We start from the raw sequence: 14,868 nt of genomic DNA on the forward strand, positions 1-14,868 counted from the left end.
GATGTGCCTGAAGAGGGCATTAGATCTTATTAGGGCTACCATGTGGTTGCTGGGATTTGAACTCAGGACCTTTATGGAAGAGCAGTCAGTGCTCTTACCCACTGAGCCATCTCCCCAGCCCCAGACTGTTTTTTGCTTGTTTGTTTTTGGGGAGGTTTTGGTTCTTTGTTTTTTGTTTTTTGTTTTTTTGTTTTTGTTTTTGGACAGGGTCTCAATATGTCCTCTGGGCTGGCCTGTAACTTGCAATCCTCCAGCTACAGTCATATGTATGTTGGGACCACAGGCATGGACCATTATGCTTAGCCAGGCATAAGCCTGTTCTCTAGGTCTTCCTGTGAGGGGTTATGTTGTAGGATGGACCACAGGATGGATTTTGCTTTGTTCCTCACTCAGGCCATGGAGAGTAAGCTGCTTGTCGGAGGAAAAAATATAGTAGATCATACAAACGAACAGCAGAAGATCCTGGAGCAAAAACGCCAGGAGATCGCAGAGCAGGTAACCTTGCATTCTTGTATGGGGAAGAAGGCGTGCACTGACATCAGGGCACAGAGCAGTCAGCAGTGGGATGAGAGCAGCTCCAGAGGGAACGGACAGGAGCTGTCAGCCCATGCTAGCCAGAGCCGACTGGGCGCATCCAGCCCATAGTGTGTAGACATGGTCACTAGGGCAAGCTGATGGATTTTGTGGTATTGCTCAGAAACGTCGAGAAAGAGAAATCCAGCAGCAAATGGAGAGTCGAGATGAGGAGACCCTGGAACTGAAAGAGACTTACACCTCACTGCAGCAGGAGGTAGACATCAAGACCAAAAAGCTCAAAAAGGTAGGAGATGGGTGCTGGGAGCCTGGGGGAGGGGCACGCCTTCCTTGGTCAGCCTTTCCTCAGCTGTGTCTCTCGGCTCTAGCTCTTTTCCAAGCTTCAGGCCGTGAAGGCCGAGATCCACGACCTCCAAGAAGAACACATCAAAGAGCGCCAGGAGCTGGAGCAGACGCAGAATGAACTCACCCGGGAGCTAAAGCTCAAGTGAGTACCTGCAGGCTCTGCCATCTACCATGTTCAGGAGTGACTGTCCTGAGGACAAGCCACCTGCTTGCCAGCTCACCCTCAGCCACCCCACTGTCCCCTGCTTGGTCCTGACAAGGTCCTTTTTCATTTCAGCCTACTTTCGTGAGATCACCACAGAGTCTCCCCGTTCCTTCTCCCTCATCTTCTTGCCCCTTTATTGTAAACATTTTTCTCCTGATCTAATGACATCTGAGTACTCATCAGCCAGAGTACTTTAAGACCATTCATTGTTCTCATGAAATGGACACGGTTTCCTATAGCCTAGTCTGGCATCAGATGTGTTGTGTAACTGCAGTTGATCTTGAGCTCTGGATGCTATATGGCATCACCCCAGTGCTGGAGGTCAAGCCCAAGGCCCCACGCAAGCACTCCTATTGAGCCGTGAGCCCTGGCCCCTGAGCAGTGTGTTTTAATGCTCTGTAGATGATAGAGTGCCACAGCATGTCATCTCAGCACTTGTAAGGTTGAGGCAGGAGGATCACAAGCCTAGCCCAGACCACACAGTGAGATCTTGTCTTAAAATAAACAACAATGAAAAGCCAACTCTGTTGGTGATTTTAGTGTTTCTAATAAGCCAACAAGATGCTGGATCAATCGATCGATCGATCTTTCTTTCTTTCTTTCTTTCTTTCTTCCTTTCTTTCTTTCTTTCTCCTTCCTTCCTTCCTTCCTTCCTTCCTTCCTTCCTTCCTTCCTTCCTTCCTTCCTTCCTTTCTTCCTTCCTTCCTTTCTTTCTTTTTTTTTCTGAGACAGTCTTATGGTGTAGCCCTGGCTGATACAGAGCTTACTAGGTAGACCAGATCAAACTCACAAGAGAGATCCTCCTGTCTCTGCCTCCCTATGCTGGGATTAGGTTTTTTTTAATTAATCAAGTTTTAGCTTTTGAACAGAGCAATTAAAATTCAATGTGCATAAGGCTGTTTAAGAGATGACTCAGTAGTTAAGAGCACTTGCTACTCCTACAGAAGACTGGGTTCCCAGCACCCACATAGTGGTTTATAACCATTTCTAACTCTAGTTCCAAGCAAAACAAACAAACAAACTCATGCATGTAAAATAATCTAAAAACGATCAGGGGGAGGGGCTGCAGAGGTAGCTCAGCAGTGTGCAGTGTGCAGCCCCGGTGACTTGGGTTTGATCCTTAGAATGCACAGAGAGGTGGAAGGAGAGAATTTTTTTCACAAAGTTGTTCTCTGACCTCCATACATGCTCTTCTCAGGAATCATCTTTATTTTTTGTGTTCAATTCTTCTTACTAACTTGGATGATTAGAATGGACAGTGTTTTAGCTCGGACAGCAAGTCGCAGGGGTGAGAGAGCTTTCATCCCTAACCTACATTCAGCATTGTAAAAGCCCATCTACTTTGGGTAGTAAATATTTGTCCTAGGATGGCTTCTATGTCACCCTCCCCAAAAACACACATACACACACACACATACACTCACTCACATCCTTATTCTGCTTGTACCTGAGTAGGAATGACCTGTCCATATTCCTGGGACAGACCTGTCATTTCTATACTGCAGTCTCTCTGTATCAGTTGAGGACCAGGTGTCTTTCATGTTTGTATTTCAGCTCTGTGTATGATATTGGCCTATAGTACTTGCTCAGTAAATGTTTGCTGAGTGACTTGACTCTTGCCATATATAGCTCCATATATTCATGTTCACAGATAGACAGCACTTTGACTTATTTTGTTATTGTTGTTTTTGGAAAAAGAATTTCACTCTAGCCCAGGAGGGCATCATAGATTCAAGGGAACCTCCTCCCTCAGCATCCCAGGTAGCTGAGACTGTATGGGTATGTGCCATTGCCTGGCTCTATGTGCAGTTTTCATCTGTATTCTCACCTATGTGTATTTTTACAGGCATCTTATTATAGAAAACTTTATTCCCTTGGAAGAGAAGAATAAAATTATGAATAGATCCTTTTTTGATGATGAAGAAGACCATTGGAAATTACATCCTATAACCAGACTGGAGTAAGTCATTGTGGACCTAAAGTAGATTTGCTTGTGGGAAAACAAAGAATGTTGCCAAGAGGACTGGGGCACTGGGGTGTGGGAGAGTGCACTAAACCTGGAGCTGGCCTGCTGATGTTGTGGCACCACAAGCCCAGGAGGTACAGGCCTGGGTACTCATTTTAACACTAGAACCCGGGAGGCTTTGTCACTCATGAACTAGTTAGGTATAGCGTTTCCCATGATCTCAAATTTTCCTGTCCCCTGTAAAGTGAAGTGTGCTAGGCCACAGGACAGGAGTTATGCTGGATGTTACCTGTCAGGGATGCAGGACTGGTAGTACTGGTACTATGCTCGTCTGCTGTCTGAGAACAAGATAGTGACTGGGGTCCTTTCCAGGTTGAAAGAAACATGATGCTCACATCTGAGTCAGATGGCGCCTCAAGCAAAAAGCTAAGCAGTTATCGTCAGGCATCATCTATCAAGCCTTGGTCTCAGGAGTTCCTGCTTTGAGTTCTTACTCTAGCTTGGAGTACTTATCAGAGCACTCACTGAGTACTTAACCCCATTGGCCTTGCCTTAGGCTGTGGGGCATAGTCCAGCAGGGCCTCAACATTGTCATCTGTTTTCAGAAACCAGCAGATGATGAAGCGGCCTGTCTCTGCTGTGGGATACAAGAGACCTCTGAGCCAGCATGCACGGATGTCCATGATGATTCGGCCAGAGCCCCGGTACAGGGTGAGGAGACTGTTGGTGGATTTCAAAAAGTTGTTAAAATTACATTCATTGTTTTAATGTGTGCATGTATGTTTGGGGGGAGGGGTATGCATGCACATGCCACAGCAATAGTCCAAAGACAACTTGTGGACATTGGGTTTCTTCTTTTTCCACCATATGGGTCCCAAAGATCAAACTCTATTGTCAGGCTTGGCAGCAAACACTTTAACCCACTGAGCCAGCTCACTAGCCCCAGTGTTTGTCTTTCTGTGTTTTTCTTCCAGAGGAATTTAGGTTTGAGAAGTCCTAAGACACCATCATGCTAAGTCATGGGGTTTATATCTGACTTTCTCAGAGATTTGAGGACATGTACACTAATGATAACAATGATACATGATGTAACAAGTAGATGATGGAAACTAAATGGAAAGGCAGGGGTTTGGGGTTTACTCCATAAAGTGCTTGTCTTTTGAACAGGAGGACTTGGGTTCAAGCCCCAGAAACCACACAAAAACACCAGGTGTGGTAACAGACACATTCTCACTACATTGTAGTGTGTGCGTGTGTGTGTGTGTGTGTACATGCACTAAACTTACATTGACAGACTTGATAGCACACATTTTCTCATTAGCCATTTTGCCAGCTGTGGCAGTGTATCTTTGTAACCCCAATACTGGGGAAGTAGAGACAAGAGGACCTGGGTCTTACTGGCTGGCCAGTTTAGCCCAGTTGGTGAGCTCCAGGCTACTGAGAGACCACATCTTAAAGGAGGGGGGCAGCTTTCCAAAGAATGATGCCTGGGCTGCTCTCTGGCCTCTATAGGCAAGTATACATACCTGCACCTGCATTTTCACACACAGTTACAACAAGAAAGGTGAAGCAGAGTGAGATTTAGAACTTCAGGACAACGGAGGAGTGGGGAACAGGTACATGAGCAGAGAGGGATGCGCTGGTGGGCAGGTATGTGAGAACGTAGAAAGATGCAGGTTTAATGGTGGGACATGGGCCTTTGCTAGGGAACTGCTACTGCCATTTAACATTTGTGTCAGTTGCAAGTCACTGAAAGTGACATATTGAGCACTGTTTAACAACCCCAAAATATCTTGCAATAAAATGCTGCAGATTTTCTATTTGCAAACACTTTCCGTGTGCTAGGCCTATACCTGAGGTCTGATTGAACTCTGCCGAGGTCTCTGTCTCCAGTCCTGTTGTTTAGAGGGTAGGTAAGTGGCAAGTGATGGACTGGGAGGCGAGGTCTGTTACAAAACAGTTTTACAAGCTGGGCATGGTGGCTCACGCCTTTAATCCCAGGCACTTGGGAGGCAGAGGCAGGAGGATTTCTGAGTTCGAGGCCAGCCTGGTCTACAGAGTGAGTTCCAGGACAGCCAGGGCTATACAGAGAAACCCTGTCTTGAAAAACAAACAAACAAACAAACAAAAACAACAACAACAAAAAAACAGTTTTACTATTCCTGAGGGCACACATCTGCAGTCCAGCATGCAGGATGCAACTAAAGGTCAGCCTGGTCTATATATATAACATGATTCAGGCCATCCAGGGTTACAGATGAAAACCTTATCTCAACAACAATAGCAAAAAAATAAAAAATAAAAAATAAAAAAGTTGGTGCTAGAAGAATATATATGAATTAAAAATCTGGTGTGTGAAATGCATGGACATTGAGCTCCTTCCTTCTGAGCAGTGAGAGTGTACTCAATTTAAAGTTCCTTCATTTTACTTAATTGTATTTTGCAACCTGTATTCTTTTTTTTTAAATTTATTTATTTGTTATATATAAGTACATTATAGCTGTCTTCAGACACACCAGAAGAGGGCGTCAGATTTCATTACAGATGGTTGTGAGCCATTATGTAGTTGCTGGGATTTGAACTCAGGACCTCTGGAAGAACAGTCAGTGCTCTTAACCACTGAGCCAACTCTCCAGCCCCTGTATTTTTTTTATAATGAAGATTTTTATAGGGTCACATTCTGTAGCTTAACCTGGCCTAGTATGTAGTTCAGAATAGCTTCAAACTTAGGCAGTCCTCCTGCTTCAGTCTCACAAGCACGGAGAATACAGATGTGAGCTATCATAACTGGCTTCACTTAAAAATTAAAGGAAACAATACAAAACAACACTCTCCTTTCAAGCCAGAGCCAGATGAACTGGGTGCTTCTCCTCCTGGTGCTTAGTCATTTAAAATAGAGAAAGGAAATTAAAACGTGCTTCTTGTGTGGGGTTCACAGGGAGGAAGAGGGGCGGGGCAGGCAGAAGCCTCTGAAGCATGTTTCTAGCAGTTTCAGATGTGCAAAGTCTGCCAGGTTTTGTAACTGAGTCAAGAAGCTGTTTTTAAAGTGCCCAAATAAAATGTGTTGTCTTTCCAGGGCACAGGCATGACCAAAAGTGGGATTGAAAGCAGTGACTCGATGTTTAGTAATCAGCCGGCTTTACTGGAGAAATTCTGTGCACTGTCTGGATATTTAAAGCTGATGATTGTGGCCCATGACCCCCACCCTCACCCCACACCCCGGACGCAGCTGTCAAGTGGCACAAGGACACACTCTGTCTGTGTACAAGTTGTCTTCAGAGTTAGGCAGGGCTCGTTCACCGTGATGCTCTGTGGAGGCAGTTCACAAGCCGACTATGAAGCAGAAGCTAGTCCTTCAGTGGGGCAAGCACATGCTTGTCCTGCATTCACTTCCAGGGACACAGATGCTGCTGCCTGCAAACAGCTGGAACATCTGTGTAAGCCATTAATGATGACTTTTTACCATTTCACATCTTGTGTGAGACATGTTTATTGCAAAAAAACAAAAGCAGAAAATCAGGGTAGAAAATTAAAAATCACCCATCTTAATTAAGTATGATGAGTCACACCTGGAAGGATGAGGCAGGAGGACTGCCATGAGTTTCAGGCTACCTTGTATACATAGGATAGAAGGATCTCTCTCTCTCTCTCTCTCTCACACACACACACACACACACATACACATAGACAGACAGACAGAAAGACACTTAGAATAATAATCTATAAGTAGCATAGAAATAAGGCAAAACTGTTATGTTATAAAGATAAACATTATATAATCATAAAAGTTCCAAGAGGATACTAGCACTTACAGTCTGCAAAGCCCAGAAACATGAAGCAAGACTGGATGAACTGAAGGGAGAAAAGGACAGGTCAAACATAATTGTTGGCAACTTCACTGCTACATTTTCAGTAATGGATAGAACATCTCAACATTAAAAAAAAAAGAGGGGGTGCGGATAGATGGCTCAGTGGTTAAGAGCACCGACTGCTCTTCCGAAGGTTCTGAGTTCAAATCCCAGCAACCACAACCATTCATAATGAGATCTGACGCCCTCTTCTGGTGCATCTGAAGACAGCTACAGTGTACTTAGATATAATAAATAAATCTAAAAAAAAAAGAAAAAAGAACATCTCAACATGTAATTAAGGAAAAAGTAGATCTGGTCAATATTAAAGACAAACCTAACAATCTGTAAAACACTTGACTCCTTCACCACCCCCCCAATAATTTAAAACATGCATTATCTTAAGTACACACCAGATGTTGTGTTCACACCAAAGAATTCAAAGCACATGTTGTCCTACTCAGCCATAATTGTCAACCTGACACAACCTAGAATTGTCTGAGAGGACAGTTTAGAGTGAAAAACTGTCTAGATTACTGTCTAGATCAGATTGGCCTATGGGCAGGTCTGTTGGGAGGTATCTTGATCATCAGTTGATACAGAGGGCCCAGCCCACTATGGTTGCCATCATCCCTAGGCTATATATAAGAAACCTAGCCAAGCTGGGATGGTGGCACATGCCTTTAATCCCAGCACTAGGGAGGCAGAGGCAGGCAGATTTCTGAGTTCGAGGCCAGCCTGGTCAAAAAAGTGAGATCCAGGACAGTCAGGGCTGCACAGAGAAACCCTGTCTCATAAAACCAACCCCCCCCCAAAAAAAAGATATATATAAAAAAAAAAAACTAGCCAAATATGAACCAGTGAGTGAGCTAGCTGGTCAGCAGCATTTCTCCATGGTTCCCATTGTCCTCAAATGCGTGGAAGAGCAAGCAGGCCTGCCTTCAGGTTCCTGCCTCAACTTTCTGCCTTGAATTCCTTCAATGATGGACTATGATCTTGAAGTGAAATATGGCTCTCTCTCCTCTCTGTCTCTCTCTGACCCTCTCTGTCTCTCTCTGAGTCTCTTTGTACCTGTCTCTGTCTCTGTCCCTGTCTTTGTTTGTGTGTATATGTGTGTGTGATCTCCTTCTAACCTTTGTATACAAGGTGGCCTGAAACTCATTATAATACTAAATACTACTAAAGAATTTTATGTAAATCCTGCCCCTCCCACCCAGGTTATTTTTGGCCATGACATTTGTCACAATAATAAAAAAAGAAAGTAGGATACATGTTCACACAAAAACTTGCACATTGTCAGTGCAGTTTTTTTGTCCATTATTTAAAAGTCAGAACCAATCAAATGTCTGTCAGCTGATGAATGTACATGAATTGGGATATTTATGCAGTAACTTTTATTGGCCATAACAAAAGGAATGAAGCATTGACCTGGATTGCAATACAGATGATTCATGAATATAAGTGAGAGCTCTGAGTTTGAGGCCAGCCTCATCTACAGAGTGAGTTTCAGAACAGCCAGGGCTACACAGGGAAACCATGAAACAAAACAAAACAAAACACCCAAACAAACAAAAAACAAAAATCCAGGAAAAAATTTGTAAGACATATTTTCTGGGGTTTTGAAGATGGTTCAGTTGGTAAGTGCTATCCATACAGCCGCGAGGACTTAAGTTCAAGGACTTACCCATAAAAGAAGCTGGGAGCTGCAGGATGCACCTGCAGTCCTGGGGCTGAGGTAGGCAAGAGGACCTCCAGGGCTTGCTGGCCAGCCAGTCTGGCTGACTTGGTAACTTCGGGTTCACATTAAATCCTGTCTCAGAAAACTCAGGTGATGTGGATGTGGTGACGCATTCCTGCAGTCCCAGCCTCTGGGAGGCACGGGGAGTTGGGAGTAAGTTTGAGGTTAGTCTGATCTACATAATGAATTCCAGCACAGCCAGGGCTCTACAGTGAGACCCTGTGTGAAAAGTAAAAAACAAGGGCTGGAGAGATGGCTCAGTGGTTCAAAGCACTGGTTGCTCTTCTAGAGGACCTGGGTTCAATTCCCAGCACTCCTAGGACAGTTCATACCTGCGTGTAAGTCCAGTTCCAGGGGATCTAACACCCCCACACAGATACACATACAGGCAGAACAGCAACGCACATTAATTAAATATTAATTAAAAAGTGCACATTAGAAGACACCTGACATTTGGCTTCCATACACATGTATACAAACACAACACACAGGCTCTTTTTAAACATTTTTTCTTTTTTCTTTTTCTTTTTTTTGGTTTTTCGAGACAGGGTTTCTCTGTATAGCCCTGGCTATCCTGGACCTCACTCTGTAGACCAGGCTGGCCTCGAACTCAGAAATCCACCTGCCTCTGCCTCCCCAGTGCTGGGATTAAAGGTGTGCGCCACCACGCCTGGCTCTTTTTTCTTTTTATTAGATATTTTCTTTATTTAAATTTCAAATGCTATCTATCCCCTTTCCTAGTTTCCTCTCCGAAAATCCCCTATCCCCTCCCTCCACATTTTTTCTATTACGTTTATTTGTGTGTATTTTGGTGCATGTGTGTCATGACGTGTGTGTGCAGATCAGAAAAAACATATTGTGGGAGTCAAATCTCTCTCTCTACTCTGTGGGCTCCAAGGACTGAACTCAGGCCATCGGGCTTGGTAGTCGGCATCGTTAATTGCCGAGCCATCATCTTGCCAGCCCTCCTGGGAGGCTCTTAGTGGCAGTTCTGTTCTCAGAGGATGTCTGGCTCCCTTGCACCTGCTGGTGACCGCTGTGCTTCCTGCCACAGGCGGAGAACATCATGCTCTTGGAGTTAGATATGCCCAGCCGGACAACCAGAGACTACGAGGGCCCAGCCATCTCTCCCAAGGTTCAGGCTGCGCTGGATGCAGCTCTGCAGGATGAAGATGAGATACAGGTGGATGCCTCATCCTTTGAAAGTACTGCCAGCAGAAAACCCAAGGCCAGGTGAGTAGCTTCAGGGACCTGTGTTTGAAAGAACATTTGAGCTAGGTGTGATAGTGAATAATTTAATCCCAGCTCCCAGAAGGGCATGGGCCTAGCCCTTGTTTATTATGGCCTGTACTTGCTGAGCCCCCCCCAAGTCCCTCCTTCCAGATTTCACACTTCTCCTGGCAGGTGGGTTGGCCAGGCCCAGAGGGCCATGTTAGCTTAGTGGTTACAGTTCAAAGACTCCTGGTTTTCACGCCATTGAGGAAAGGCTACCTTGGAACGTGCATGGCCGTTGGTAATGCCCATGTGTTTGACTTTTGCAGGCCCAAGAGTGGCAGGAAATCAGGATCCTCCTCTTCCTCCTCAGGAAACCCTGCATCTCAGTTTTACCCACAGTCTCGGGGGCTGGTTCCCAAGTAACCCAGCACCCACTCCCAGGATGGGAACAGCATTGTCTTCTGAGAGAAGAGCGAGCACAATACTGCAGAGATGACTTGAGCCTAAACGCAGAACCATTCCCCTGAGGAGGAGTGATAGCCTCTTTGCAGATTAGCTAACTTAATCTGCCCGAACATGCTGGTCCTGATGTGGCACTCAGTTCCTCTGGGAAGTGTCCTTTAATTAGCATCTCAGAATGCATGGGTAAGGTAAACTGCAAAGTCCAAGTGGACAGCAAGAGAATGACCATGACCTTGCTTTCCTTCTTTCTCCCTTCCCTCCTCACCCTCCCTTCCTCTCCTCTTCTCTAGCCTCTTCTTCACACCAGCCTCCCTTCTTGTTAAACAATATGGAGACGAGGCCTCCTTAGGACTGTGTGTGGAGCCTTGGCCTTAAGTGGCAGTGGGGCTGAGAAATGAAAGCCCTAGAACTTGAATAGGTGCCTGCCTCTGTCAGGTAAAATGAGATATCTCACTTGGAACCAAGCCCCAGGACGGCACGATGAGAGAGCGATCCAGCTTCCAGGCCCCTCAGTAGGAGTAGATCTACCTGGAATCGGTTGAATGGGGCAGTGGCTTCCAGTTCCTGTTCCAGAAGGACTTGGTGTTGGAAGCAATAGAAAAGACATTCCCTTTGCCCCCTGGGAGAGTTTGGGGAAATAGCTTTTTTAAAATCTCAAAACCATGACCATCCTGTTAAAGACCTAAGTCTATAAACCAGTGCCATGTCCATCTACCATGTCACTTTACTCATTTGTCACCGTCTTTCCCCAAGTACACATGCTCTGTCTGAGTGGACTCATGTAGACCCACCTACAGAGTGTGCCTATAGAGTGTGCCTGGAGGTGGGGAAGGGGAAGCCAGCTCTGCCTTCTCTGATGGGAGCAGAGTTGGGGGAAGGCATCAGCAGGGCACTTGTGAATTGCCCACAAGGGTCCATACTGTCCTGGGAGCAGAAGAGTGAGGAGGCAGATGCAGACTAGCAGCAAGAGACTCAGAGCAGGAGGAAGGGCAGATAGCAGTGGAAGCAAAGGAATCCTGTCTGCCTGGAGCAGAAGCCACTGACTTCTGCGAGTGTGGCTCCCCTGGGTGGAGAGGAGCCGTAGGTGCTGGCAAGAAGAGGCTCTGAGTAGGCTCAGAGGGGAGTCCACACCTCCTGTTTACATAGACTAGTTTGGTTTATAAGTTTTAGTTCTTCATGTTACGGCACCTCAAGCTTTGCTTTATGTTGGTCATTAGGTGACAGTTACTCATTTTCCCCAAGAGAAATAAATGCATGAGTGTGTGGGGCTGCCTGTGCACAGTAGTGCCTGTGCTCTGGGTGTGTCTCTAAGAGAGACTGAAAACTTGCCCGGTTTTAGAAATACTCCAGCGTCCAGTGTTTGCCTTTGTCTGTGTGAAAGGCCCACAGAATGACTAATCCAGGCTAGAAGCACGCACCCCCCATGAAGTGTCTTGAGTCCATGATCCAAACCTGAGGGGACAGTCTGAGTCCTCAAGTCTGCCACACTGGTGTACCTTGCTGGCATGGTGCCTCAGGAAGATGGCAACTCAGGTGGCTTTGAGATACGTTTTAACTCAGCTACTTGGTCTCCAGGTACATTTCTGGACAGAGCCCATGGAAGGAGGAGTAACGTGCAATGTCTTGACATTCTTTATCACATCACGGAGATCCATGGATCTTCTTGGTAGCTTCCTTTCTGAGCCCAGAGCCCTATTCAGTTCCTAGGATGGAATGGAACCTGTCTCATCTTTTCTTGGTCTCAAACCCTGCTTCTTCCTTGTGTCCTAAGAGTTTGCTTGTTTGACTAGGAACCAAATGAGGAGACATGTGCTCTAAGGTGGCTGTTTGCTGGTGACACTTGTCTCTTACATTTCCTCACAGCTAGTCTAAATTCTGGAGGCTGAAAACATTTGTGTACCAAAACAGGGGATTGCAAACTTCAGGTACGATCATACCTTAATGCTGGTGTCGTGAAGTGGTTAATGTTCGAGTGGCGGGGGTTAAGTGACGCATAGAACTTTTCCAAGAAGACAAAAGGAAAAAAAAATCTGGAAGACATGATTATTAAAGCAAGCCTGCCCTGTCCTCTGCTGGGTTCCTACAGTGGTCTGTGGACACCAAGTGGAAGGCCACCCATGTGGTGATGAAGCTGTCCCTTCCCGGGCAGCGTCTGGTGCTTCTCTTTTCTCAATACGGATCCGATACTGAAGAGAGCAGATGGTAAAAATGTCTTGCTGTCCCCAGAATGCTGCTGCTCTGAGTTCTGAATTGAGCCAAGAGTCTAGAGGATATGACAAGCTCACTGAGGGACCAAAGCTTTATGCTGTTAGTTATCTAGCTGAGATTCTGGAAGGCCTCCATGCCTGCAGTAGCTACTGTAGTCTAGAAGCAAATCTTTAAAAGGATCTAAGAAGACCATCTGGGAGGAGTTTGAGGCTGCGCATACAATCCTCTTGGGACTCTCTTCCTCTGTTCAGTAGAATGTATCTGAAATTGTAACAGCTGACACAATTTCCAGATCCTTACACTCAGAATCAGAGTCCCCAAACCATAGGCATGAAGCACTTTGTAAGACTGACCTACATTGACTTGCTCCCTGTCTGATGCCTGCATGCTGCCTGAATTGTTCCACCTACATCTCCATGACCATGGTGCCAGAGTGCAGTACAGCTCAGGCACAGGCCACTTGTCTGCTCTTCCCTGAAGTCCTCCTTCACTGAATGTAGACTCTGCCAAGTTTCTGAGAAGCGTCGAACCCCTGCTAACGTAGGCTATCAGTTCTGCCTCACTTTGGCCTCTCGAATTTGAGGGGTACTGCGAGCATCTTGGACCATCCAGACACCATCTGTGAATGAAATGGGCTACTGATGTACTCCAAAAGCCATAATGAAAAAATCTCAGAGGGATCTAGGTAAGAACGGAATGCCCCACATTTACCATGCAAGTCTTGGTCTGATACTTTAAGATTCTAGCACCTTCCTCTCTGCCCTGATATGGGCAGGCAGGAGGTGGGCGGGGCTTGATGGCTCTTTGGAGTTCCTGTTGATCTTGACCTTCTCTTTGGCTGTCTTTAGATACAGGATATGCCAGTACTTGGGACTCTCTAAGTTTTACAATTGATATTTATTTGTATTATCTCTTTGTCTAGCAATGTAAAAGTGATTCTAAACTAAAATGTGTAATAAAAATCAATCAAATTTATTGTATCTACAAAGAGGTGTCCTTGTCAGTGATTGGTGCCTTTTCGAATGATTTGCCTGTAGCTGATGTGCTGGGATTTCCGTGTAGTGTTTAAACTGTTACAGAATAGGAGGAGAACATCAGCATTGAATTATAACACAGACATTTAAAACTACAGCTCGGAGAGGGACCCGAAGGCAGGGCCGAGGTGTGGCTTAGAGGCAAGACATCATCAAAAGGAAGGAAGGACAGACAGAAACTGTGTGTCATGTTTTTGTAGTAGCTCCTGACCTGAGTTACTTGGGCCTTGGCAAGAGGCATGCAAATTTTCAACTTTGTATTTTGCTTTTTTAAAGGTATTATACATTATATAATTTACTTTAAAATATACCCATATCTTTTTTAAAAACAAAATGACTTCCATTGTTTACCATCAGGAGACCAAAATATTAAAACTGGACCTCATGCCTTGTAAAGTCTCAGATTCCAAGGCACGCTGGGTGAAGCTCAGCAGGCCGAGCACCTCCTCCAGAGAAGCGGGACCGGCAGGAGGAGCAGTTTGTTAGTATTAGTATATTAGTTCTACTCTTCTGTTGCTGTGATAAAGTCCACTGGCCAAGTGTAACCCATAGAAGAAAGTTTATGTTGGCACAGTTTCAGAGGGCCAGAGTTTCTCATGGAAGGGGTGCATGGCAGCAAGCCGCAAGAAGCTCTGAGATCACATCTCAACCACACAGGCAGCTGAGAGGAAGAGCTGCAAGTGGGCAAGGCTATAAACTCTTAGAGCCCACCCTCAGTGACATGCCTCTTTCAGCAAGCCTCCTCAAAGTTCCACAGCGGCCCCAAACAGCTGCCAACTGGGGACTGAGTTTTAAATTCATGCACCTGTAGGGGATGGGACGGCTCTCATCTAAAGCACCAAAAGCTTTGGGCTCTGAGCTGGGTTTGAGTTCTACCATGGACTTTGCTCTCTACCTCTTTGAATGTAAGGAATTTAATTTACTTCTCTAGCTTCTGAAGCCCCTGTCTTATCAGGTGGGGTGAGGATAGCCCAGTAGGGTTCTTGCGATGATTAGCAATATAACGTAAGCAACCTGCACAGTGTGTGCCCTGGAGCAACGTTCAACAGTGGGCATTGCTAGGATAAGGCTCTGTGTTGAGGAAGATGTGATAATCAGTCTGTATCACAGGAAACCAGTAGTCAGAACTGAGCAATCCAGCTTTACAGGTGATATTACACAAAAGGCTCAGAAGCCATCTTTAGCAGACTCTAAAGAAAAGCAGCCAACCATTTAACAATTATCAAGTACCTACTGTGTACCAAGCCATTCGGGTACTAGTGGGACCAGACTGAGAAATTCCTGGCACATGGAAAAGAGGTGGCGCATGCACT

The 14,868-nt window shown here is 45.6% G+C and overlaps 1 protein-coding gene across 2 annotated transcripts in view; it reads left to right on the plus strand.

The window, feature by feature from the left end:
- Positions 1–13,509, plus strand: part of Kif3b (kinesin family member 3B) — a 41,996-nt gene extending 28,487 nt beyond the window's left edge. The window contains exons 3-10 of one of the 2 annotated variants that reach the window (XR_374419.3): positions 394–495; positions 698–820; positions 903–1,021; positions 2,931–3,044; positions 3,656–3,761; positions 6,127–6,487; positions 9,691–9,869; positions 10,178–13,509. Coding sequence is in view for 1 of the 2 variants with exons in the window: in NM_008444.4 (NP_032470.3) it covers positions 394–495; positions 698–820; positions 903–1,021; positions 2,931–3,044; positions 3,656–3,761; positions 9,691–9,869; positions 10,178–10,274 (840 nt within the window). In the remaining variant the exon portion in view is untranslated. The remainder of the gene's footprint in view (positions 1–393; positions 496–697; positions 821–902; positions 1,022–2,930; positions 3,045–3,655; positions 3,762–6,126; positions 6,488–9,690; positions 9,870–10,177) is intronic. The other variant, NM_008444.4, reaches the window with a different exon arrangement.
- The last annotated feature ends 1,359 nt before the right edge of the window (positions 13,510–14,868 follow it).

This window comes from Mus musculus, chromosome 2 (genome assembly GCF_000001635.26).
Source record: "Mus musculus strain C57BL/6J chromosome 2, GRCm38.p6 C57BL/6J".
NCBI lineage: Eukaryota > Metazoa > Chordata > Mammalia > Rodentia > Muridae > Mus > Mus musculus.